At 43.5% G+C, this 25,963-nt stretch overlaps 1 protein-coding gene across 2 annotated transcripts in view; it reads left to right on the forward strand.

Annotated features, from left to right (window-relative positions):
- Window positions 1–25,963, forward strand: part of PPP1R35 (protein phosphatase 1 regulatory subunit 35) — a 106,765-nt gene that overhangs the window by 46,121 nt on the left and 34,681 nt on the right. For both annotated transcript variants that reach the window (XM_078669428.1, XM_078669429.1), the window contains one exon: window positions 8,948–9,236. In XM_078669428.1, coding sequence (XP_078525554.1) covers window positions 9,003–9,236 — 234 coding nt within the window. In that variant the 5' untranslated portion in view covers window positions 8,948–9,002. The remainder of the gene's footprint in view (window positions 1–8,947; window positions 9,237–25,963) is intronic.

Consider the following 25,963-nt stretch of genomic DNA (forward strand, 5'->3'; position numbering starts at 1 on the left):
CTCAGCCGTCACGTCCGAGGGCGCCTCGTGGTGCTAAATGGTATGTAACATGGAGTTGTATGTGTACGGACATGGTCTAAGGGGAGATGAAACCAAATCAGTAACGAACTACAAAACAGGAACATGAGTTGAGTGGGAGGTAGGTGGGGGTAATTGTGCGCAGAGTTCGCCATATCACTGGGGGGGGGGAGTCGGAATCGATGTGCCAGCCGTGTCGCGCGGGGTAGGCGGGCGGGAGATCAGGGGGGGTGTGTGAGGAACAGTGCAGGTTGTCTGTGTGGCGGAGCTGTTAGGGGGGGGGGGTCCTCGAGTGTGCAGTGGGTGTGGCATTCAGTGTGGTGCCCGGGCTCTTGTTGTAGCGCCGTATCAGGTGGCGTGTGTCCGGGAGCGGGGCTAGCAGCCGTCAGTGTGAATCAGTTAAGCACATGGCAAACGGCGGGCAGAGCCTAACGGCGGTTGGGTGGTGTATGTCTCATCATGTGTGGTGTGCAGGAGTCTGTATCGGGGAGTGGAGGAGGTGGTACATAATTCTTCACGTAATTCCCTGTTCCGTACATTTCTGTAGGAAGGAGTGCAGTACATCTTCCCATTGTTGTGCGATGGGGAATTTTTTAAGCCCTGCTGTCTCTTCCCGCCTCAGGACAGAGCTCTCAGCCCGCGCCCAGTTCGTCAGCGACAGATACCAGTGTCGGAGGTGCGAGGGTGCGGCTGCCTTCCACCGCTTGGTAAGCAGTCTCTTGGCTGTGATAAGTCCAAGATCCCAGAACCTAGTCTGGACCTTATTGTGGCGCGTGCGCTTATATAAACCCAGTATACAGGCTTCCCATGTGCGTGGAACTTGTTCCTTAGTGCAATGTCGGAGCAACATGGTCACTCCGTCCCAGTACTGCTGGAGGGCGGGACATAGCCAGAGCATGTGGAGGAGATCTGCGCCTAGAAGGGAGCAGTGGCCGCAGGCAGTGTCTGTGACTGAAAAGTACTTATTTATCTTGTCCGGGGTGAGGTATGCGCGGTGCAGGATGTAAAATTGTATAGTTTTGAAGCGAGGGTTGCGGGGGACGTTTACTGGGCCAGCTAGGATCATAGCCCACTCTTTGTCCGTCCAGTCCCTTCCCCTGTCTGTCGCCCATTTGTCCCTCAGGTGTACAGTTGTCGGGTGCGTGTGTAGGAGGAGTGCTTGCGTTAACCAATGAATGATGTGAGTGCCGTTGCTCATGACATGCAGGTACTGCATGAAGTGATGTGTAGGTGGCTCACTAGATATGTCTCCCCAAGCGGCAGTCAACGTGTGGGCGAGGGACGCGTGTGTTAGGAACTGTCCAGCCGGAAGGGATGTATCTCCTACTAGGGCTGCAAAGGGCAAGAGGGCGCCGTCAGAGTAAAGGTCGCCTAAGGTTTCCACCTCCGCGGCGATCCAGCTATCCAACTTTACAGTGGTCGGGGTCCCCGCCGTTGTCGGAGTGCCCAATAGCGGTATTGTCGGCGCGTATGGTGTCGTCGCTCGTGTTAGACGCAGGCAGCGGAGGAAGCATCTGCGTGCCACTGCGAGCAGCAGTTGTGGCGGCCGGGGAGTCCGAGTTAGCGGATGAAACAGTACGTGAATCTGGAATTGGGACCATATAGTGGTATCCGTGGCTGTGTCGCTCAGGTTCTTACCCCCTAGCCAGCCTGACACCCACTGCATTTGTGCTGCTAGATAATGTAGTTCCATGTTTGGAACTGCTAGTCCGCCCTTCTCAGTGGGCATGTAGAGTTTCGTCAATGCAACTCGAGGCCTACCTTCGTTCCAAATCAGGTCTCGCAGCAGGACCTCGAGGTCACGGAACACCCGGGTAGGTACATAGGTCGGTATATTCGCAAAGTAGTATAGCAGCCGTGGTAGGACTATCATTTTCGCTAAGGCTATGCGACTAGGGACATTGAGCGGTAGTGTTTTCCAGAACCCCACCTGTGCCCGGGTAGAGGCGATCGCCCTCACCAGGTTCCCTTCCAAAATATCCATGGGATCTCAATAGATGTGTATCCCTAGGTATCTGAACGTGTCGGGGTACCACTGCAACCTCACACCTCCGATGTGTATGTCACACTCAGGAACATTCGGGCTGAAGGAGTAGGCCCCCGATTTGGCCCAGTTTACTCGCAATCCCGACATTTCCTCAAAGGTGCCAAAATCTGTGTTTGGCCTCATGGTCACAGCTTTGAATTCCAGTTTCCCACTCAGCCTTTCATCCTTCCAAGGATGATAACATAAGTACCACTGAGTTGGTTAACAATAAATATCTGTTGTCTGCCAGTAGCACTGGCAGAAACCACCTCAAGAATGAATGTGCGATCTACAAATTGCACTCTTTAAATACGCCAATTATGTTGTGAAGGGATCACTGAAAGAATATCGACTACCACAATATCGAGTACCCAAAATATCGAGGTGAAAATATCTACTACAAAAATATCGAGTTTGTATGTACAAACAGGTAAGTACAAAAATATCGACTACAAAATATTGTTTACAAAAATATCGTTGTAAAAAATATCGACTTTACTAAAAACAATGTTTAATTACATTAATATAAAAAATTAATTACTAAAATATAATTAACAATACTTAAAATAACTTTTAATAATTAAATATTTAATGAAAGTAAAAAAAATATATATTTTTAATCATATTTCTTAAAACATATATATATAGTAACAACATTTAATTAAATAATAGGCAATATTGTATATGTACCCCAAAAACCCAAAACTGACCCTGAACCCTAAAAATACCCCTTTACCCAAAAACTAAAAACTGACCCTGAACCCTAAAAATAACCCTTTACCCAAAAACTGAAAACTGACCCTGAACCCTAAAAATACCCCTTTACCCAAAAACTGAAAACTGACCCTGAACCCTAAAAATACCCCTTTACCCAAAAACTGAAAACTGACCCTGAACCCTAAAAATACCCCTTTACCCAAAAACTAAAAACTGACCCTGAACCCTAAAAATACCCCTTTACCCAAAAACTGAAAACTGACCCTGAACCCTAAAAATACCCCTTTACCCAAAAACTGAAAACTGACCCTGAACCCTAAAAATACCCCTTTACCCAAAAACTAAAAACTGACCCTGAACCCTAAAAATACCCCTTTACCCAAAAACTGAAAACTGACCCTGAACCCTAAAAATACCCCTTTACCCAAAAACTGAAAACTGACCCTGAACCCTAAAAATACCCCTTTACCCAAAAACTAAAAACTGACCCTGAACCCTAAAAATACCCCTTTCATTTAACATAATTAGCAATTAATCAATTAAATAAAATTAATTACCAATTACATTTTAATTAATTAACAAACATTTTTTAATTAACAATTAATTAAATATTACTACCAATTATTAAATTAACATATTTAATTAATTATAATTAAATTACTTCCCACCCTATTCCCCTATAAACCCACAACCCGCTAGAGAAAATAAATTATTTTAATTGACATAATTAGCAATTAATCAATTAAATAAAATTAATTACCAATTAAATTTTAAATAATTAACATATATTATTTAATTACCAATTAATTAATTATTACTACCAATTAATAAATTTACATATTTAATTAAGATATAACATGTATGGAGGACAAATCTTTTCATCTCTTAAAAATAGATAAAACCGAATCCCAGCTCATCCTTCCCAGATTCAGAAGAGCCATACATTTTATATACATCTCAAAAGAGGGACTGTGCGTTTAATAGTTTTCACTGTGTAGGGTTATGAGAATAATTTCAGTATCTGCATTCTGATCATGCATATTAGAACATAATTTACTCAGACTGTATAAACCAACAGTGTTTGCAACAAATTGTTTATGATCAAATATCTGCAAATTAGCCTTGTATTCCCTAGATTAAATCTAAGGTCCTTCTGCTGTTGATGCATTCTTGGTGCCGGGGTGCACAGGGGGATTGTGCCACTCTGCAGCTCTTACCTGCCTTGTTGCCATGGTGAGGAGCCAGAAAGGATATAATCAGTGAGATTTGTATCCCAGTGCTCAGAGTACAGCTCTGCACCCAAAGGCTCAGACTGCTCCAATGCCACGTAGCTCAAAAGCTTTGTAGAGCCAAAATATTCTTTCCTGAACACTCCTGTTTTACAATGTTTCCACCACAGTTGTATGTTATGTTATGCAGATTTGTAGAGCATACTATCACCGAGAGGGTATCATAGCTCTGAGCAGGTGCGAGTCTAGACACATCTATGGCCTAGTGGGACTTCTCAAAAAGACAGGTCTTCAGCTTCTGGCAGTATTCAGGAAGTGAGGAGGCGGCTAAGATGTGTAGCAGCAGGTCGTTGCATGCTTTAGGAGTGATGTAGGAAAAGACTATGCTGCCGTCTCCGGTTTTCTGTATGCATGAGATTGTGCAAGTATGAGTCCGGACGAGCGGTGGTTCTCTGGAAGGTTTGTGAAAGCTGATGCAATTGTCAAGGTGTGCTGGGCCAGGGCTATGTAGTGTCTTGAAGGTGTGAGTGACAAGTTTGAATTGTGCTCATTTGTGAATTCTCAGCCAGTGAGGCACCTTCAAGAGTGGTGTGATGTGAGTGCGGAGTGGGAGGCTGTGAGTGATTCTGGCTGGCAAGTTCAGAATGGTCTGCAGTCTTCTGGTGAGTTTTTTGTTATTGTTGATCCCGGCATAGAGGGTGTTCCCACAGTCCAACCTGCTTGTGGCCACGGTGTGCATAACGCTTTTCCAAGTGGTGATTTGGAGCCATTTAGAAATCTTCAGTATCTTCAGGGTACTGAAGCATGAGGCGGTTTCGGCATTGACTTGGACGGTAATGTCGAATTTGCCATTGCTGTACTTGGTGTGGGTGGTGGGTGTTGGTCCTAGCTCTGTTGGCCACCAGGTGGAGTCCCAGGGTGGTGTGCTCTTTCCGAAGATCACAATGTCAGTCTTGTTGGTGTTCGGCTTTAGATAGTCGGTCTTCATCCAGTGGGAGATTTCAGTCAGGCAGACATTGAACTTGATCTGGGAACTGGTTGTCTTGCCCATGAGGGAGAGAATGAGTTGCACGTCGTTGGCGTAGGAGAGGACGTAAATATCGTGACAGCGGATGATGCTGGCTAGGGGGGATCATGTATGTTTTGAATAGGGTTCAGCTGAAGGTGGAACCTTGGGGAACTCTGGCAATGAGGTCACGGGGGTCTGAGTTGTACAGTGCAAGGGTGACTGACTAGGTCCTTCCAGTCAGGAAGTAACAGATCAGTCGTAGTGCATGTCCTTGGGTTCTAATATTGTTTGGGCGTTGGATGAGGATGGGTGTGCAACGGTGTCAAATGCTCCCGAGAGGTTCAGGAGGATGATGGCAGCCGTGTCTCCTCTATTTAGAGTAATGCGGATGGCATCATCGCAGCGGTGAGGGCAGTTTCTGTGCTGTAGTTGGGTCTGAAACCAGACTGATTAGTATTGAGGATTTGGTGGTTGTTGAGGTGTCTGTTGATGATTTTCTCAAAGACCGTGGCCAGGAATTGGTAGCAAGGAGCTTGGGTTGTAGTTGGCAGATGTTGAAGGGTCCTCAGTGAGTTTATTCAGCAATGAAAGGATGGTTGCATAGTTACAAGTCTCTTGAAAGGTTGTGACCTGGCCTGGCAGCTCGGTCTGGACTGTTCCCATGGGGCACAGGGTCAAGACTGATTTGCATATGGCTGGGTCCAAAGTGGGGTGGCGTAGTGGGCAAAAGAACGATGGATTTAACCCAGATCGTTTGACTGGGGCCGGGGAGAATGTTTGCATTGTCAGCATTCCATCCATCATTTGTTTGCTGTAGCGCGAAAGAGGTAGAGGCATTTAAAATGGATGTGGGCTCAGCGCTTATGGGTTGAAGTCCTCTGGAGTTGACCTGATGGGGGCAGGGGTCTGATGACTCTCCTGAGTGGATGTACTTCATGGTGGCAATGGTTTCTTCTGGGGTAATGACAGACCACGTGGTTAGCTTTGGTTCTTAGTATAAGATCAGGAGGCGTTTGGTGAGGTCTGTCTGGTCCGGTTACTGGCTGAAGTTGCTGTAAATGGCAGTGATTTTGTTGCTGAAGAATTGGGATGATTGTTGCAGAGGTTCTGATAGGGAGTGATTGGGTTGGAGGTGACCAATAAGGAGGTGAAATCTTTCACAGTGGCAAAGATTTCTTTGCTTCTGTTGGTGCAGGAATCAATGCGGTCCGCCGGATTGGTGCATTTGCTGGTCCGGATCATTTGGTTGTAACGTCTCGAGGCTGATTTGAACGTGCTCCTGTCTGTATTGTCCTGGCTCGTTCTCCATGGCATCACTCTGCTCCTCACACTGTCTCTAACAACCCAGATGCATTGCGTAACTTAATTTAGATTTTACTGGGGTGCACTATAGAATATATTTAGTAGTAAACTTGCCTATTTTGATAACGAGAATGTTTCTCACTATATGCATCCACAGCTTGTATTAATTATTGGGTGATTAGCTTTGCTGCCGGCCGTCCTCTTCATTATCGGCCACGTCACGCATTTGTGCTTGCTCATTGATCCTTATACACAGCAGATCAAACCTGCATCTGTCCGGTCGCAGGGGGTACAATTTTCAAACCGCCTTAGTGGTCCTGTGACTTTGGCTGCATTCAAAGTTTGCCATATACATTGTCTTAACCGCATGCGCGCTAGCGGTTTTCCTGCTGCGCGCTGCGATTTTAAACATCCCGCGTTACGTGACAAGGTCAGCTCGTCATCCGCGTAGCGCAGGTAACGCTCATGACGAGCTGACCTTGTCATGAGCGTAGAAGGGGTTAATAGGGTGTAATGGACCATTTCAGTAATACACATGATGATTGTGCTTCCATTCATGAACTGTCTTTACTCTCCCTTCCTCAAGAACATATTTGATGTGGTCAGGCTGTCATTCTAATATCCTCCCCCATGTTTATGGAGAGCAGGTCTCACTCTATACAGAGACTGGCTTTCGGGGTGTGTTGGCGAAGGCAATGTAGTCACCTTATGTTCATCTTCCCTGAAGCCCATTCTGTGTATGTATGGCTCAGATCTAGTTTTGGGTGAATTCCAACTGAAGTGGTGTCTCGACACCGAAGCCTAACTTCAGTACCGATCAACACTTTGCCTGAGACATTCATGATGACTCTAGCTGTAGTTTGTGTGTACTTCATTTATAGTACCTTTCCATCAAATCACCTTTTCAGTTACTTTCCATAAGAATTAATGGTCTGTGATTCTTAACCTGTGGTCCATGGAACCCTGGGGGTCTGCATCCACTACTAGGGGGTGTGAGGAGGGTCTGCAACTGCTTGCAAAATTAAATACTAGAAGAGTCATCAAATATAATTACATCAAAAAGCAAAGTATAAAATAAAATAAAATATCCTAAAACGTTCCGCAAATATGAAGGGTTTTGAAATTGGATGCTAAAAATTAAGTTGGGCATCTCTAGGATGATTTTTAGTAGCAGTACAAGTACCGTATGCAGGATCTAGCTGGACAATCGAAGGTCTCAGCTGAAGCTCTGCTATGGGTGGACAGAAAGAGAGCATGTGTGAAGTGTAAGAAAGGCAGAGTGAAATGCTAGGGTTTAGCATTATCACTTTATATTTTCGAAATCAAACCACATTTTGAAAAGCTACAACCTAAACATTAACATCACAATTGGTGACACGTCTTTGTGTATTTTTTTGTTTGTGAATGAAATACAATATTGTATCATTTGTTTATTTTTTCAAGCTATACTTGTTTCTGTAGCTTTGTGTTTTATTTTCAGGTTTGTGCGGTAGAAATAGCTTAGGCTGGCATCTGCAGCTTCCAGTAGTGATTCAGTGGGGTCCCCATAAGACAAACGGTTAAGAACCACTGTCCTAGGTTACTGATCTAAGGCCTTTTCGACATCCAGGGAGATTAAAATTAGCTAATGTGGCTTTTCTTTCATCTTCCTCAAGAAGCAAGTTACTAATACGAAAAAACGATACTATAGTATTTTTGAAGAACTATTTGAAGAAGTAATTTTTTTAACATATTTGACATTTACTCAAAGATGCAGTGGATTAAAATTAAATTTCCAGACATGTTGTTTCACACCGCCAATGCTTCCGACCTGGGAGGTGCATCCCTACTACAGTCTTAGGGATCTTGAGGAGTCTTGCTTGCCCCTAAATACTTGGGGATCTAATAAAGAATAGACTAATATCCATGCCAGGAATTTTATACGGTCCTATTTGATGATTTTCGGCATACTTCAGGTCTCCATATAATAGACAATAATTATGCCCTGACTAAGTCCACGTGTAGTGGACGAAACGCGTTGGCTGGTCTGTGTTATTCCTATGAGAAATAAAGATCACTTTGGACATAATATGGAAAAAATGGACTAACTGTTGAATTTTAGTTGTGCAGTGCACTTCACACTTGAATGTTGAACTTTTCAGATCCTCTGATCGCTTCTTGGAAACTGTGGGTGCAGTGGATGTGCACGCAACTTTGCTTTTTATAGTGCACATTTGGACTTGCTCTGGGGGAATAAGGAGGGAGGTGCAATTGCTACATAGGCCCGCTGTTTCATTGTTTTTCATCTCAAAAACAATACTATAGTATGTGTGAAGAACTATTATAATGGGAATACATTTTTGTAACATATTTGGCATTTACTCAAAGATGCAGTGGATTAAATTTACATTTCCAGCCCTGTACGTGTATCCGAAAGCAGAAGAAGGCTGGGGTAGAGACATTGAAGTGACAGGTTTGTCTGATTGGTAGTATGTGGCTGACCTATCTCCAGCTCTACTCCACTCATCAGAGGGAACATTCTCATTAGTCATTCTTTTATTCAATTGCTGCACAACAGAACAAAGATCTTCACAGCCTTTGAAATGAAAAAGCCCAAAGTGTTGCTGCAGATGGTCCTGGTTCTCATTGCATGTCTGTGTTTTTTAGGTGGCCCTGTTGGTGGTGAACCCTGGACAGAAGACATACTCCATCAGGAACAGAAATGAAGGTCAGCCCCATGGAATTCCCAGCGCCTAAGAGGTATGCACCATTGAATTACACAGATGAAGATAGCCTTCCCGCCGAGGCTACACCCCAGCCATTGGCTGGTAGCGCCATTCGTGCTGAGGCCATATCGGAGTTGGACATCTCAATGACACCGGAAAAGTTTGGCTGTGGAATCCTGAAGAGGCCAGAGGAGGCAAAGCTTGACCGAAGGAAAGCAAGTCGCCGACAGGTAAGCCCTGCGGTACATACAGATGATTAAGTATTGTGCAGTTCTTAACCCTTTTGACATTCTTTTCAAGGCAGTTGAAGAGTTCCTCATGATGTAGCGTTTTTCAAACTTCAATTCGCACATGCAATTTTACCTGAAAACTTTCATAATAACTGCATGATTTGCCGCGAAGGCTGTAATTGATCTTTATTCTGCTGCGGATCTTTAAAAACCTTACCCAAATTTTATGTTTTCATAAAAAGTTGTTTAGATCTTGTCTGACAAGTAATAATGTATGATGCCCCATCAATATTAAAGATGTACCTACACTAAATTGACCAAACACTGGGAGCATCAGTTGATTCTAATTGCACTTTTTCAATAAGGACAGTTTGAGGAACCTTCGTTATGAGACAGATCAGGCTTGCACTCCACAGTCTCGACTCTCATTGGCTCCCGTCTCGATTTCGTTATGCTGGTTCTAGGTATTAAATATTTTCTTCCTTGACTGCAAGTTGTACAGGAATAGGCATTCTGTCTTGAACCTTTTGCCTCCCACTTCATCAGAGTTGCTCAAATACTGAAACTACTGCACTAGCTTCCCATCTGTGCCAGATCGTATGTCTGGTTCACCTGGTCATTTCTGGCTCTACCCCCACCTTCTTGTCTAAAACACTGGTTGAATCTGATCCTTTGCATCTCATGTTTCTCTAAATAATGGTTTTCATCTCTGCCATGCATTTCTAATGCCAGTATCGGGGATCTCACTTTAACTTTTCCTGCCCCTTCTGTGTGGAATACTTCATTTGGAAATCTTCTTTCTACTTCAACTTATTTCTTTAAACAATGTGCTTGGCTCCCAGATTTTTTGCTTGACAAACTTCATAATGACCTGTAGCACCATGAGCCCCTGTGGGTGGTAAACGACTCCATTTTATTTAACATAACAATGTCTCATCTGATTTTAGTGCCAGGCTAGGCAACTCAGTGGGTTAGAGGACAGATGGTTCAGTAGCTAACAGAAATAATCCAAAACCCCAGTATTCTAAAAAGCAAATAACCAAGGTTAACTGGTGCTACACCCCCCCACCTCCTGTCTCTGCCATCCAGTGTAATGTTTAAAATGCCAAAAGTTACGTTCATAAAAATGTTCATTCCAGTTAGTGTCATGAAGACATCGGTAATCAGAGGTCTGGGGCAATTGTCACATTTTGGGGGAGAACAGTTCCCTAAACTAGTCTCTCAGTCGAAGGTAGTGCAGGGAGATTACTGGTGCTAGATATGGGTTAGCACCCTAAGTATATTGCCTTGGGTTACCAAGTGTCTATATACTGCCAATCAAAACTGGCTGGGTTTTGTCAAGAGTTCTGGTTGGTAGAGGCACTCTCCCCACAGAGCCAGACCATCAAGTTTGGACTGAGGATTTGGAATTGCTTTCCAACTACAACTACATATATGGCTCTGTGTACTGCAAGTGCTCTGACCCACCTAAAATATGGTAACATTTAATAACTCATAATTGGCATATTTAAATTTCCTATACGGTCATTGTACATGGTGCAGAAATACATCCCTGACATGAAAAGTTAAATGTCACCGGTAGACTGAAGAACTTATTGTGTCATCCACTATTGTAATAAGGAAAACATGGTTTCAGGCCTACCAGTGTAGCCTGATTGCTGCAGTTTAAACCAAAATAACAATTTCTTTACAGGGAAAAACTCCCTTTTAAATATTAAGTAACCCCAATGTAGGCCTTGTATGCCACCTGGTAGCATGCAGGGTATTTAGAGGTGGAACATGTAGAAATCTAATGTAATTGGTTCCCTACAGTGACAAGGCCCAAAAAGCTATTTTCACTGTGGACATCACTGGCTGTCCTATGAGGAAAGCTAGAGTACAAATTAAAATTTCAATTATGCTGTCTCAGGTTTGGGACCAGCTAGAAAAATATTTTAACCAACATTTTAATAGTTATTAAAATCCAATTTGATAGTAAAGTTACATTTTTAGTAAATATTTAGGAAAACTAACTCTTTAAAAGTTGCCTTTTCCCTGCCTGAAACTTTACATTAGCCCAATAGCAGCTGGCCAGCCAGTGTTTGACCTTAATGTGGTGTGAAAACCGCTTCCAGAGCAGAAACAATGGCCTGGGCCTGGAGCGGTGTTTTTCTTCCCCTTGCAGGCAGACCAGTTCGAGTGGATCGAGGTACTTAATTAACCCTAAAGGGCCTGCCCTGCCACAAGTAATGTGTTAGGTGATACCTAGAGAAGGTAAACCTTTTTTCTCCTAGTCAGACTGGCTCCAAAACCTATGGAGGGTAGATATCCCTAGAACCAGTTTTTTTGAGTGAACACAAAAAATGGGAGCTGCTCATTTCCCTGGCCACACTGGCTCTCTCAAAGGGAGAATGGGTTTCCCCATCTTGTATTTTAGGAGTAAGGTGCACTGTAGGATTGGTTGCGGCACGGCAAACAGGAACTGCTGAAAAGGTAGGTAGGGCTGCCTTGCAGAACTTGAATCCCCACTACCCACTAGCTAGTGCCAGCAGTAAATGTAAGTGGACATGGACTGGATTTTGGTTACCTCTGCTAGAGTGAGCTCTGACTCCTAGGTGCTGCCCCTGAAGTCCTGAGACTCTTGGCGCTGTCTAAATGGACTTCTCCTACAGTCTCTGAAAATCTGGAGAATGTAATTAAGCAGTCGATCTGGCCAAGGCGCAACTTCGCTGGGCAGTAGAAACAGGTTTCTCCTGCTTGGAGCTTCACCGCAGCAGCAAATACATTTCAGCGGGTCCATGGTGAGAAGGTATTCGGCCTCAAGGAACTCATCGTCTGAAACAGCCTGCAGCCTTACTGTGCTGGAGGATTCGGAGCTCCCTAAAAGATGCTAAGTCCGAACATAGAAGTCTTGACCGGCGAAAGCACTAAGAGAAGGAAGGGGGTAACGGGAAGACTGCAACTGAGATACTATCGAGAGTTATCAAAAATAGTGCTAAAAAGAGTGCTACAGTATAAGCCGACATTACTTCGGGAAGAGCTAAGTTTTCAGGGCTTTTCTAAATTGCAGAAGATCTGTCAGGTATCTGATGAGGGCAGGTAGCTGATTACAGATTTGCGCTGCTCTCACCGTAAAAGCACATGTGCCAAATCTGGTCTTCCTAAATTTTTGGAATGCACACAAGGTTGGGAGTGGCAGAGCGAAGGCACCTCCCAGGGGAGTATCTTTTTAGTCTGTTTGGTAGTGGCACTGGTCTACTACCCTTGAGGGTTTTAAAAACAATACAAGGTGATTCAAAAACTGCGCTGATGCAGCAGTAGCCAGTGCAGATCTTTAACCCCTTGCACGCTGCCGCGATTCTGCGCCTGTGCGGCAGAATCGCGAGGGGGCGGGTTCATGACGGCCCCCAGCCGTCATCAGCACACAAGCGCCGTAGTGCACGACGGATGGGGGCCGTCATCAGCATGCAAGGGGTTAAAGGCCAAGGAGGCAGATGATCTCCCAATCAGCAGAGACCGGAACTATATTTAAAAGATACCCAGGTGCACCGAACAAAAGAGCATTAATAAAACAATAATCCATTCTTCTCAAAATAACAGCGACCAATGAGTGTTTTATCAGTTGACGGCATCAGTGGGTTAATATTCCGAAGTAATGAAAAACATGTGCCTGCTAGTTTATTCACACGTTTCCATGGACCGTTTATTATCAAAAGTTACCTCTTTGTTATGAACAGAGTCCGAAGAGGATAACTCTACGTCCCAGGGCAGGGAGGGCCTGTAATCGTGCCTAGGTTTGCTAACAGTGATGACTGATTGTCTGGCACTTTTTCTCTTAAATCTTTAAAAATCCACATCTCCAGTTCCCCTTAATTTATTTTGTTTGTTATGGTATCATTTTGTTTATTAAATATTTCTATGCTTTTATAAACTGAAGTTGGGTGTTTGTGTTTTGTTTTTAACTGTTTTGGTACTTGAAAATGCTTTAGACATTTTCTCTCATTTAAGCCTCTCTGCTCTGTGCCATAGTTACCAGGGGTTCACTTTCAGTTTATCTTACTCAAACCTTTGTCTGGACCTAACAGGTTAGTGATGTTACTACGTGTGATGCAAAACCATCCAGCCGAATTAATAATTCACTTTCTTACATCTATTCCAAACATATGAAACAATAAAACGTTTTGTGTTATTAAAGAAGTTACTCAGGTCTGTCTACTGTCTTTCAGCGTTAGAATCTTTGGTGTATTTGCATGCAATTAACTGTCCATACCAGTGCTGCTCATTTAGCGCTTTACAAACCCTAATTAGAAGAAATAGAGGAAACCTGTTCTAAAGACGGTAAAGATGGACGTTGGGGCTGTAGCCAAAGGGAAAGAACATTTACTACACGGTCAAAACACCACAATACATTCACAACGCAGCTTTTAAAACGCAAGTCGTTACCACGACTTGCACTGGAGGGCGCTCTAGACTAAGGAATAGTGTGATTTACTATTCCAACACCTTCCCTACTGCACGTAGGCTGGAGTTGGAATAGTAAATCATACTATTCCTAAGTCCAGCACCCTACAGCGCAAGTCGTGGTAACGACTTGCGTTGTAAAAGCTGCGTTGTGATGTACCGCGATCATTTTGATCGCGTGGTAACGTCATACATCCTAGCTAAAGGTCTGTCATCCCTATCATTGGCTGGAGCACAAAAATTATGATTAGGGCATATAGGCTACTCTATTAAATGTAATTGTAATAATGGGCGTAAAAATAAACCATTAAATTCCAATCTGATGGCTAGTTCAACTTTATAAACCTATTAAAGACACTATTGATTTAGACCTTTAGTTCTGCATTGAATAAAACCCCAGTGCGTGCATGGGCCATGGAGCACTTCAAATCCATATTTCTCCATATAACACTACCTACAGGGTGCCACGGTGCATATGTCTACATCAGATGAAGCATCCTTCAGAAGCCTTTCCAAGGCAAGATTTTTCTCAAAATGTAAACCGAAAAATGCTAGTCATCTAAAAAAATTTGCAGCATCAGAAATGTAAAAAAAAGGCAAAAATTAACCATCATTGAGGCAAAAGTGTAGCCTGATATGCTCACATTGCAAAGCTATGAAAAAAGACTGTGTACCTTTAAGAATCTTGTAGCATCCAATACCCATGATGCACCTCATTGGCAGTTGCCTCCCTGAGTCACTTCTTGGAAGAAGATCCTAAAACACCTGGAGGTTTTCACACCTTTTTCAAAAGACTTTTCCCCCGAAATAATAATTTTCTGTTTTGCTTGGCGTCGCCACATACAATTTGGCAAGTAAGCCCGTTGTTTTGAAGATTTGGTTAATTTGTCTTTCATAAATACTCTAGTGTCTATCCTGTGGCAGAAAAAAGGCAGCCTCTGATCAACACAGAGCTTGTGTAGTGTTGTAGGAAGCTGGCTCTGTATATACTATACCAAAGTAAGGTATAGTGTGCACAGAGTCCAGTGGCTCCCCAGCGGTATAGCAGAGATTAAAGTAGATGATACCTTACTCTCTTTTGTGGTAGTGTGGTTGAGCAGTCAGGCTTATCCAGAGGGTAGTATTAAGCATTTGTTATACACACTCAGGCACAAAATGATATCACACTCTAAAAGACTGATTCTAGACCAATCGGTTGTATAAAAAGTTGTTTTGTTATTTTATTTCTAGATCCAAGATATATTTAGTAGCAGGTAAGTGAAACTCTTCAAGCAATGTGACTTTTCAAAATACAGTGAACACTGGTTTTGTAGGAACATTCAAATTACTTTTTCAATAGAGAAAAAGATTTGTAAACCGTTCAAAAATGCTTGTAATTACTTTCGGATTACTTTTAGATTACTGTTCTAGTTTTGTTATGGAACACACTCCTAACACCGTTTACACAACATAGTACATTTGTAAGCAGGTTAACTCCTGTGCAAGCAATAGGTTACTTTTTTTTGCAGTACAAGACAGTTCAACCCACCATTTAGTCCGATGGTATGATGATATGATAAAAACATTTAATATAGTACACAATTCACTCCAGAAGTAATACCTCGGCGCTGTACTGCTTAGAGAGGGAGAGATTTCTAAAATAACCAAGTCTTCAGCCCCCTCTGAGGAAGAGTGGAGACTAAGGGGGCAGTGTATGAGAACGATCTGCCCCCCTGTTCGGAGCTCTGTATGCAATGGATAGCCAGAAGCAACTTATCCGAGGACCCAAGGCATCTGGCGGGCAGATAGTGTTATAATCTGGTATACAGGGAGGCAGGACTGGATTTGTGAAGTGTCTTAGGTGTTAGACAACAAAGTTTAAAGAAGACGCGTTTTTTTAATTGGCAGCCAATGGCGCTTATGAAGTATGGGGAGATGAGTTGGCCTAACGGCTAGGGCGTTCGACCTCGAACCTGGGGACCAGGGTTCGAGTCTCTGCAATGACGCTGAACATCCTGTGATTCTGGGCAAATCACATAATCTCGCCGTGCATAACAAAAAAAAATTAATGTGTCCTCATGTAACGTAACTGGTGCTATGTAAAGTGCTCTGATACCCGATTTGGGTCAAGTTGCGCAATATATAAACTGTAAAATAAAAAAATTAAATACAAAGGGGACGAGGGTGAGCGAGAAGGAAGATTGCAGATAAGTCTAGAGGCAGTGTTCTGAACCACTTGCAACTTAGACAGCAGGGTGTTATTTACTGATGTCAGCAGACCATTCCCATAGTCCAGGCAGCTGGTGATAAGAGCCTGGACAAGAGACTTCCTAGCGCTGTCGGGAAGCCAAGGGAGGGCCTTTTTAAGAAGCTTCATAGTGGCAAAGTAGTTGCCGCAGGTGACATTAACTTGGTCTTTCATCGAAAGTGATTGCTCTAACTTCACTCTGAGATTTTTCACTGCCTGTTTAGGTGAAGGGGCAGGGCCAAGTTCAGAAGGCCACCAGTCGGCAGAAGTGTTAAGTTACGGGTGAGTAAAACAGGTTTTTGAATTGGAGTTTTGGGGGGGAACATAGGTTCAGGGGCACTACCAGCAGCACTAGGGCGGCCAGGTACAGGTTGTCAATGTTAGCCAGTGGGGCTCGGGGGCATCTGGGTTGGGGACTGCTCATGGGCAGGCCACTGGGTCTTGGGAGCCAAGCTCCTAGGGTTCAGGTCAGGGCAAAGTGGTCCCAGGTCCGCACCAAGTCCACACCACCAGGGGCGGCCGGGTGCTGGGTGCTTAGGAGGTGTCGGGAGCCCAATGCAATCCTATGGAGGATGTCTGTCATGGAAAAGGACTACAGACTAGAGTCAGGCGACTGGATGAAGGGAACCAACGACTGGAGGATGAAGATGAAGAGTTGCTGGACACAAGGACACTGTCTGTCGGGCACCTCGGGACTCGGGAGCTGCGGGTGCAGGGGTGTCCTTTAGTGTCGGATTCCTCTCACCGGTTCAGTCACGGTTGGGGGTACCCTTCATAATGAGGCTGCAGGTGTCGAGGAGCTGGTCGGAGGAGGTTGTCCAATGTCGGTGGGGATTGCCCAATGCTGGCACTCAGATCTGATGGAGACAGGTTTTACGTGCTGCTGTTGATGGGGCAGAATTAGCCGCTCTATGCCTTTGCCTTGAAGTCTTGCTCAGCAGGTCATCCTTGTTGAGATTAAACACCCTAAACCAGATGCTCAGGGCGAAGTTATGTACCTACTTTCCCTGGCATCAAATTATTTGGTTAACACACAGAGAAATAAATGATTTGGATGAGACTGAACTGTAGACCCTTAGGGCTGTAGGACTTTGTAGAAAAAAATGTTTTCTAAGTGAAAGGAAACCAAATATATGTACATTGGGGTCATTCCCTTGCTGGTCACATCAACCACTGAAACAACAATATGGACAGAGGTATACTTACAGCAAAGAATCATGGAAGCAGAAGGCAACACAGTCTCATTCTGGAGAAAGATACTCCTCCAAAAACAGAAATTGACATCCTAACACTCCCCTCTTCTCCTCACTCTGGTGGTGGGAGCGTATCTCTCTTTTGGTCGAATGGAATCTCATAAAATATGAAAAGTGGGTGGTAACAGACTAAAGGCCAGACACAACCTGCACCCCTAAACCATCATCAACACATACGATTACAGCTGTAGGAAAGGAAACAACAACAAAAGGAAACAACAACAAAAAGTCAATAGAACTAGTAACATATTGGCAAAAAGGTCTGGAATTATACTCGGGATATTTCTGAGTTTGTACAATAGCAACGAAAAGAGATGAATACTGGACTTAAATATTTTGTTCAACAAATATGTAACGAGGGAAAAATTCTGAATGCTAGGGCTCTAGCAAACATTTCATAATCTAGAAAATAAAGTTGTGTTATGTGTCTTGTGAGCACTACCATAGTACAATAACAAAAAATCAAGGAAAGTATTTGAGGTTTGCGGTGGCCAGTCTACACTTTCAGCCCTACCATTGAGACTGAAATCAGCCCCTCACACATTCTCGAAAGGCATGGCAGTAAAGAAAGTGACCCTGAGTCTGAGGCATATTCGCCCACCCTTGTTCTCCAAATCTCACAATCACTCCAAACTGAAAGAAGACTTTGTGGAAACTCGCTCTCTCCAGAGCAGGCTATGGCTCCAGATTCCAGTACAATGCCGGTTGTAACTAGTGGCTACAGTAGATAGCATCCAAGGAAACGTGTTTGCTTTTGAGGTGAGACTGCTATCTATCAAGAACAAATGCTTTCTCTTACTAAACCCTGACAAATCTACAGCTCGTCACATTTACGCACTTTTATGCTCCATAGCTTCCTGCATCTCTGGCCCAAATGCAAGGTTGCATACGAGAACCGTGCCTCAACGATGCATCAAATACCAATGGTCTCAGATACGGAGCAACTGGGAAGAAAAGTTGCTTCTGGCAGTACCAGTCTCCAGCGTGGTGGTGCAGACGGATTAATTTTTTTGCAGGGAGTTCCCTTCCAACAAACAACAATACTAGAAACTATTGTCACAGATGCATCCTTAATAGGTTTGAGAGCTCATCTAGAGGACTGTCAATTCTGGGTCAATGGACAGAGAAAAAGAGGTTGTATTACCTCATCTATCTGGAATGCTGAGCAGTGCAACTAGGCCTCAAATCTTTTTTGCCATCACTACAATGAGAGAACATCATGATCCAGACAGAGAACACAACTAGGATACTTCCTGAACAAGCAAAAAGGCACATGGTTGAGAACTCTTTCACTGGAGAAGCAAATGATCTGTCACTGTACGTTAGCAAGAAGTCTGACATTCAGGGCAGTGCACTTTCCGGGAACACAAAATCAGCAAGCAGACTTCCTCTGCCCTTTCTTATTTTAGAAATAACACTAAATTGTTTTTTGATGACGCAACCGTGCAGCACATCTTTGCACAGCAGGGAACCCTCTCCTTTGTATCTGTTTGTGACAGCTCACAACAAAAAATTAAGAGACTTTGCATCCAGGGAACCAGAACTGAGGTCAATATAGAAGGCCCTTTTAATAGGTTCTTCAAAGTGATTTTTTTTTTTACACCTTTTCACTGATTCCACTCATCCCAAAAGTGCCTCTTAAGTTGTACAAAAATCAATTGAAAATGATACTGGTAGCACCAGCCTGGCTGAGGCGGTGATAGGATCTGGATCCTCTCCAGCCGTCAATCTGACCTCATAAGAGACTGCCACACAAGAAAATAAGTTACTAACCTGTAACTGTAGTTCTCCAGTATTGGCATTGTTCATAGATTCACGTGCTTGAATCATTCCCCGTCGTCGAAGTGGGAGTCCCACCGTATTATATCAAAGCAATCGTACTAGTAGCATAGGCTATAATGGCACGAGGCCATGAACTTAATAGCTTATCTATGACCTTTTTTTAAAAGGGACCAGACTTAGTCTACAACCAATCAGGTGACAGCACCCTCTAGAACCTTCCCCTCAGAGGCTAGTTCCCTCAGATTGTCAAGCACAAGTGGGAATGAATATAATCCCAAATAGTAAAGGGGGAGCCTTTAGGGGAGGAGGGTGGGCCGCATGCGCATCTATGAAAGATACCAATACTGGAGAACTACAGTTACAGGTAAGTAACTTATTTTCTTCTCCAGTATTGGATCTTTCATAGATTCACATGCTTGAATCAGAATAGTTAGCAGTAAACACGAATACATAGTATACAATAACAATGCAAATATAGTCCATATTCTTAACAACTATAATGAGAGAAATAAACATAATTGTAGCAGATGGTGGGAAATGAATGTATTAAAGGAAGAGACTCACCTTGTCGAAAATGATCATGCAAAACAGCCTGTGCCACTGCTGTATCAACTTTGCCTGTAGCATCCAGGCAGTAATGCTGGGGATAGGTATGCCTGGTGGACCATGTGGCCACTCTGCAACTTTGCTGAATTGGCACACCAGCAAATAGAGTGGTGGATGTAGAAATAGCTCTTGTCGAGTGAGCCTTGACTCGAATAGTTATGGGTCGTCCTGCAGCGTTATGGCAGAATTGAATGGCTGCTGCAATCCATCTTGCAATGGAAGATTTAGAGACTGGTAGTCCTTTACGCAAATTGCCATAGGCGATAAATAACTGATCATATTTACGTAACTGTCTTGTTTTGTGTAAATAAAAATAAATACACCTTTTAACATTTAAGGTGTGCAGAGATCTCTCAGCAATAGTTTGTGGGTTTAGAAATAACGTCTTTAGTACAATAGGTTTATTTATTTATTTATATATTTATTTTTATTTATTGCATTTATAAAGCGCAACAGCTACCCACAAAGGGTTTCCCGGCACATTCATGAGATGGTTCTACGATGCTACAATCAGAGAGCTGCTTAGATGTTAAAGAGCCAGGTCTTTAAGGCTTTCCTAAAGCTCATGTAATTGGTCTCATTTTTTGCTGTGATAGGCATAGAATTCCACAGTGTGGGTCCCAAGAAAGAGAAGGATTTGCCGCCCATGCGTGACAGTTTGGTTTTAGGAATCACAAAATTCATCGCCGTGGCAGACCGCAGAGCACGTGAAGGGCAGTATGGGCGTACCAAAGCTTGGAGATATTTTGGGGCTTTTTTTGTGGCGATTTTGTGCATAAAACAAAGTGATTTGAATTTGATTCGATTTTCTATTTTTAGCCAATGAAGATCTCGGATGTATTTAGAGGTAGGAGTAGTGCTAGGGACTTTACATAACAGTCTGATTGCTGCATTTTGAACTGTCTGTAGCCTAAGAATCGTGGCTTTCTTCGCCCCTAGATATAATACATTTCCATAATCAAGCCTTGAAGTGATCAGAGCATTGATTACAGTCTTCTTGGTCGATTCTAGCAGCATTATTAAGATAGAAATCTGACTTTTTGTATGAATTTATGGTTAGTCCTTAAAATTACCCTTTTTGAATTGCATGAATGGTTGTTTTATAGTGAATGCTTTCTAGCTGATGTTATTGCCAATAGTAGAGCCATCTTCCAAGAAAGATATTTATTTATTTATTGTGTCTTGTGGATTGGTTCACACTGCCCTTTCATTGACTGACTTAACACCATGTTGAGATGCCAAGAATGAGGAGGCTCTTTCACCGGTGGAAAAACCCTAAAGAGTCCCTTGAGAAACTGTTTAAATATTCTTGCGGACTAGAGAGAGGATAAATTCCCTGATCTCCTAAAGTGTGAGATTGTTCTAAGTGCACTTTTATTGATAAATGTGCAAGGCCAGACTTGGCTAATTGAAGAAGATATGGTAAAATCAGCACTGGTGTAGCGAGGAATGAGTGTAACTTATTTTCTTGACACCATATACAGAAACATTTCCACTTTAGTTGATATTTCTTGTTAGTGAAGTCTGCTCGTGCTTTAGAGCGGATTTCTCTGCAGTCTCTTGGGATACCTAATGCTTCAAGCTCATGGTCGTCATGATCCAGGCCAAACAATGAAGAGAAGTCTGGTTGGGATAAACTACTTGGACACTGTTCATGGATAATAATGTCTGAGTAGTTGTCGGAGGAATGTGATGATGATCCGAGAGAAGGAAAAGGTCTGTGTACCAGAATTGCCAAGCCATTTTGGGGCAGTGAGGATTAATCTACATGGTTCTCTCTTCATTTTCCCGAGCACTCTTTGTATCAAAGGAATTGGGGAAAAGCATAAGCAAACATTTACGACCATGCGATCAAAAAGGCATTTCCTTATGATCCTTTCTGGGGATGCCACCTTCTGTAATATTGGCATTTCTTGTTTGTATTGGTCGCAAAAAGATCGAGTCGTGGCGTGCCCAATCAAAGGAAAATGTCCTGTAGAACTAGAGGCTCGAGTTTCCACTCGTGACAACTGGTTGTCATTCTGCTCAAAGTATCCACCAGCACATTGGACACTCCTGGTACGTGTTCTGCCCTCAATGTTACATTGTGTTGGAAGGCCCAATTCCAAATTGTTTGCGCCTGCTGTGATTGAGCAACTCATCTTGTCCCTCCTTGTTTGTTTAGATAGTGCATGCTGGTGGTATTGTCTGTACGGATAAGTACTGATGAGCCTGCCATTCTGGGGAGGAATAAGAAGAGAGCCAAAGCGGAGAAGCGTGGCTCAGTGGTTAGAGGCGGCAGACCCGGAAGCTGAGATCGGCCGTGGACCAGGGTTCGATTCCCCACCTCGGCGGGTTTCGGGCTCAAAAATTCCACGGACTCTACAATTCTCGCTCCGGTGCCTACTCGACTCACGGGGTCACACTCTGCGACTCTGGGCAATAGCTTGCTTAATCTCCACTACGGCCCCTCGCGGCAGGATGCCTGGCTTTCACCTTGTGGATACCCTGCCGGGGTATCTCACAGGGGAATACCAGGACGGGTTCCCTAAGCAAGCGCCTTGATGCCTTCGGGTGATACGTGCGCTATATAAGTCGCAATACATACATATGGTCTTCAGCTCTAGAAGATTTATATGCATCCTTTTTTCTGAGGTTGTCCATTTGCCACTGACTGAAAGCTCTTGAAGATGAGCGCCCCACCCCTCTAGGGACGCATCTATGGTGATGACGAGATCTGTTGCTTGAGAGAGAAAAGTAATCCCTTGAGAGATATTGGATGACACTGTCCATATTGTCGAATGACCCCAGAATTTGTAGCCACTGCTTGTCTAGCTGTTCCTGTAGGGGACGCATATGAACTCTGCAGTTTGGTATTAGAGTAATGCAGGAGTAGGACATTCACTGAAACAACTTGTACAATCGGACAGAAACTGACTCTCTTTTTGCAAAGCCTTTCGGCCAGGAGCTGGATCTTGTTGTATCGTTCTGGAGAGACAAAAGCTTTGTTTGACTGGGTGTCTAAGACGGCTCCATGAAAAATTAATGTTGTTCTTGGGTTGAGAGTTGATTTTTTTAGATTTGGTATGAGACCCAACTTTTTGAATAACAAAAGACATAGTGCAGTGTCTGCTCTGGCTTGTTGGGATGTTGGAACTTTTATTAGCCAATCGTCTAAATACGGGAAGACTTGAATTCAGTTTAGTCTTAGATGGGCTGCCACCGGAGCCATGCTGTAGGTGAATTTTCTTCAGGTTGATCATAGTCCGAAGGGGAGCACTTTGAACTGATAGTGTGCCGGCTACCTGGAAACTGAGGTATATCCGATGTCTGTGATGGATTGAGACGTGAAAGTATGCGTCTTGAAGGTCTAGAGCTATCATGTGGTCCCCATGGTTGAGAAGGTGTCAAATGTCTTGTAGGGTGACCATCAAAAATTAAAGTTTTGTCAGGTATTTGTTCAAATGTCTTAGATCCAAGGCGGGGCACCAGTCCCCTGATTTTTTTCTTGACCAGAAAGAAACGGGAATGGAAGCCGATGCCCTGCTGGGAGTTCGGGACCTTCTCTATAACACCTTTTTGCAACATGATAGTAACTTCCTTCAGTAGCTGTTTCAGATGGGCAGAAATGCCTGTTTTGAAGGTACATTCTGTGGTTTGCTGATGAATTCGAGGGTATGCCTTCAAGCTATGATGTCTAGGATTAACTTGTCTGATGTTATCATGGACCATTGGTAAATATAAGGAGAAGGACGTCCTCCTAGTTGCTTCTTGGATTTGGGGAAGGTAGCCGGCTGAAAGGGAAGATCATTGTTTTCTATTGCCATCTCGTCCTCTGGTGGGCTGTTTTCCTCTAGTTGGTTGTTTGTAAGCTGCTGCAGGTGGCTGTCTGTAGTGCTGCACATATTGTGGCCTGTATTGCCCTTGGTAAGGCTGATATTGTTGCCTATAATTCTGGAAACCTCCTCTGTAAGAGTAGGAACTTTTTCCTCTGACTCCTCAAAAGGGTTGTTTACAAAATCAATGATCCCAGGGACTTGGCGGTGTCCGTATCCACCTTAATAGTTTGCAGAGCTTCATCTCTTTGTTTTCCGAACAATGCTTCCCTATCATAGGGCATGTCTAGGATCTTCGACTGGACTTCTGGTCTGAATGATGTTGCTTTCAGCCAGCCCTGCCTGCGAAGGACTGCTGCCCCTGCCAGTTGTCAGAGACCTGTTGAGGATATATCGACGGCACAGTCGATTATCTCCAAAGAAGCTAATTCGCCTTCTAGGACAATCTTCCTGGCATCAGGTTTAACATCCTCTGGAAATAGATCGATATATTGTGCCATATCCCACCATATTTGCCTGTCAAATCTTCCTAGAATTGCTAGAGAATTTACTGCTCTAACTGTTTTTGCTGCCATGCTGAAAAAGTGCTTACCAATTGTATCAAGGCGACACCCTTCCCTATCTGGTGGTGTTTGATAGGGGTGGCTGGATGTCTGGGACGTCTCTAGGCTGCCTGACTGATGTCGAAATCTGGTCTTGGTTGTCCGATAAGGCATGCAGGAGCATCATCCGGTGCCTTGTATTTCTTATCAAATCTGGGCATAACCTTTGTCACTGTGGCCGGGTTCTTCATTATACGTACTTATCGATTTATTTATTTTTATTTGATTTTTATTGGTTCTTTAAAACCGTAAAGAAAACAGTCTGCCTGTTAGGTAGTGAAAGGCAATTGAAAACATTTTGCTGATCTTGCCATGATGTTATGGAAGCCTCCTATATTATCCGGAGGCGAATCCACCGGAGTTGCAACTGGGATTAATAGTGGATGCGCAATACCTGATCACTTCTTCTTCTTGATCACCACTGAAGCATCGGGGTAATGAGCAGGCGAATCCGCCAGTGGTAATGATGACAGAGGAGTACCTACAATTTGTAATGTGTGCCCCAAGGAGGTGGCGTTTTTTGTGAAGACTGCATTGATGATTGAAGTCGAGGGGCAGGGGTAGAAGTAACAGGTTCTGGAAACTGTTTATAATAATCCTGTAACATGCCTTGGAGATTGGTTACTAAGTCCAAAGGAATTGTATAGAACGTTCCTGCGGACTTGAGGCATATGTGCAGGATATTGTTGATAATCCTCTTCAAAGTATTGATCATCCTTGTCCCGTTTAATTCTGAAGGGCTATGAGCCGCTCTTTTGAGACTATCATCTTCGGATTCTTCGTTCAGTAGCAGAGCTAGCAGAAAAAGCAAAACTTTGCTTGGGGATGAGTGAACTGGAAGAATCACATCAGGACTGGGTTTGTCAGCATATGAAAGGTGTGATACTGGCACAAGAGTTGTTATAGGTGCTGAGGATGTCAAATTCTGGACCTCCATTAACAATAAATCATACGTCGTCGAGGATTTTTGTGGTTTTTCAGAAAAATAGGTTTTCCTGACTGAACTTCTGTCAACGAAGTTGCCATCGCCGATGTTGTCAACGAGAGCTCTGTCGACGGCGTTTTCTTTAAGAGGTCAGTCGAGATGGATGTATTCACTGACAGAGTAGGCTCCTTTGTCGTCGCCGACGAGCGTTTAAATGAATGCTTTCGTTGACAGAGGTGGAGACAGAGGAATCGACTTCGATGTCGTAGTCGACAACAATCTACATGTAACTATTGTCGTCAACGCGGTCGGAGATGACATTATTAATGGCAATGCCGCCATAGTGAATGTAGACCTGAACGTCTTCAACGGAATAAAAGATTGAAAAATCTTTATTTTTTCAACAGAAGTAGCTCCCGTCTTCGTTGGAAGGGATTTAGAATACCTTTTGCCAGTCATTTGTTTTTCAGATGGCGTAGTAGGTTGTGAAGGAACCTTTGAGGAAGGTTTATGATGTGAGATGGCGTAGTAGGTTGTGAAGGAACCTTTGAAGAAGATTTATGATGTGATTTTTCCTGATATTTCTTAAATTGACCAGGTGTCTCATAGTGGGATTTCTTAAGGGCCTCCTTAGGGTGTTGAGAAGACTCTTTACCAGAGGATCTATCCCTTTTTAGTAATTTGCCAGATGTAAAAGAATCTCTTCCCCTCAGAAACAGGGTTTTCTTTAGATTTAATCCTCTAGCCACAACAGAAGTCTTCCCTCTCGTGCTGTCTGTGAAAAAGTGTGACATATTTTACAGTCTTTGACAGTGTGATAGGATAGAGACAATAAATGCACTTTTTATGAGGATCATCAATGTAAAATCTATTTTGCCACAGGTGTTACAGGGCCTGAATAATCCCTTCATAGAATGCACTGACATGGTCCCAATGTCCAAAGGACCTGAGATAAAGTTTCTTGAAATCAGAAGGTTTGGAAAATAAACTGAGAAGAGCTCAGGGAGACTCCCTTTACCCTACCTGTGGTCGAAAATCTGAGGGAATTAGCCTCTGTGGGGAACGTTCTAGAGAGTC

This window comes from Lissotriton helveticus, chromosome 12, assembly GCF_964261635.1.
Source record: "Lissotriton helveticus chromosome 12, aLisHel1.1, whole genome shotgun sequence".
Lineage (NCBI taxonomy): Eukaryota > Metazoa > Chordata > Amphibia > Caudata > Salamandridae > Lissotriton > Lissotriton helveticus.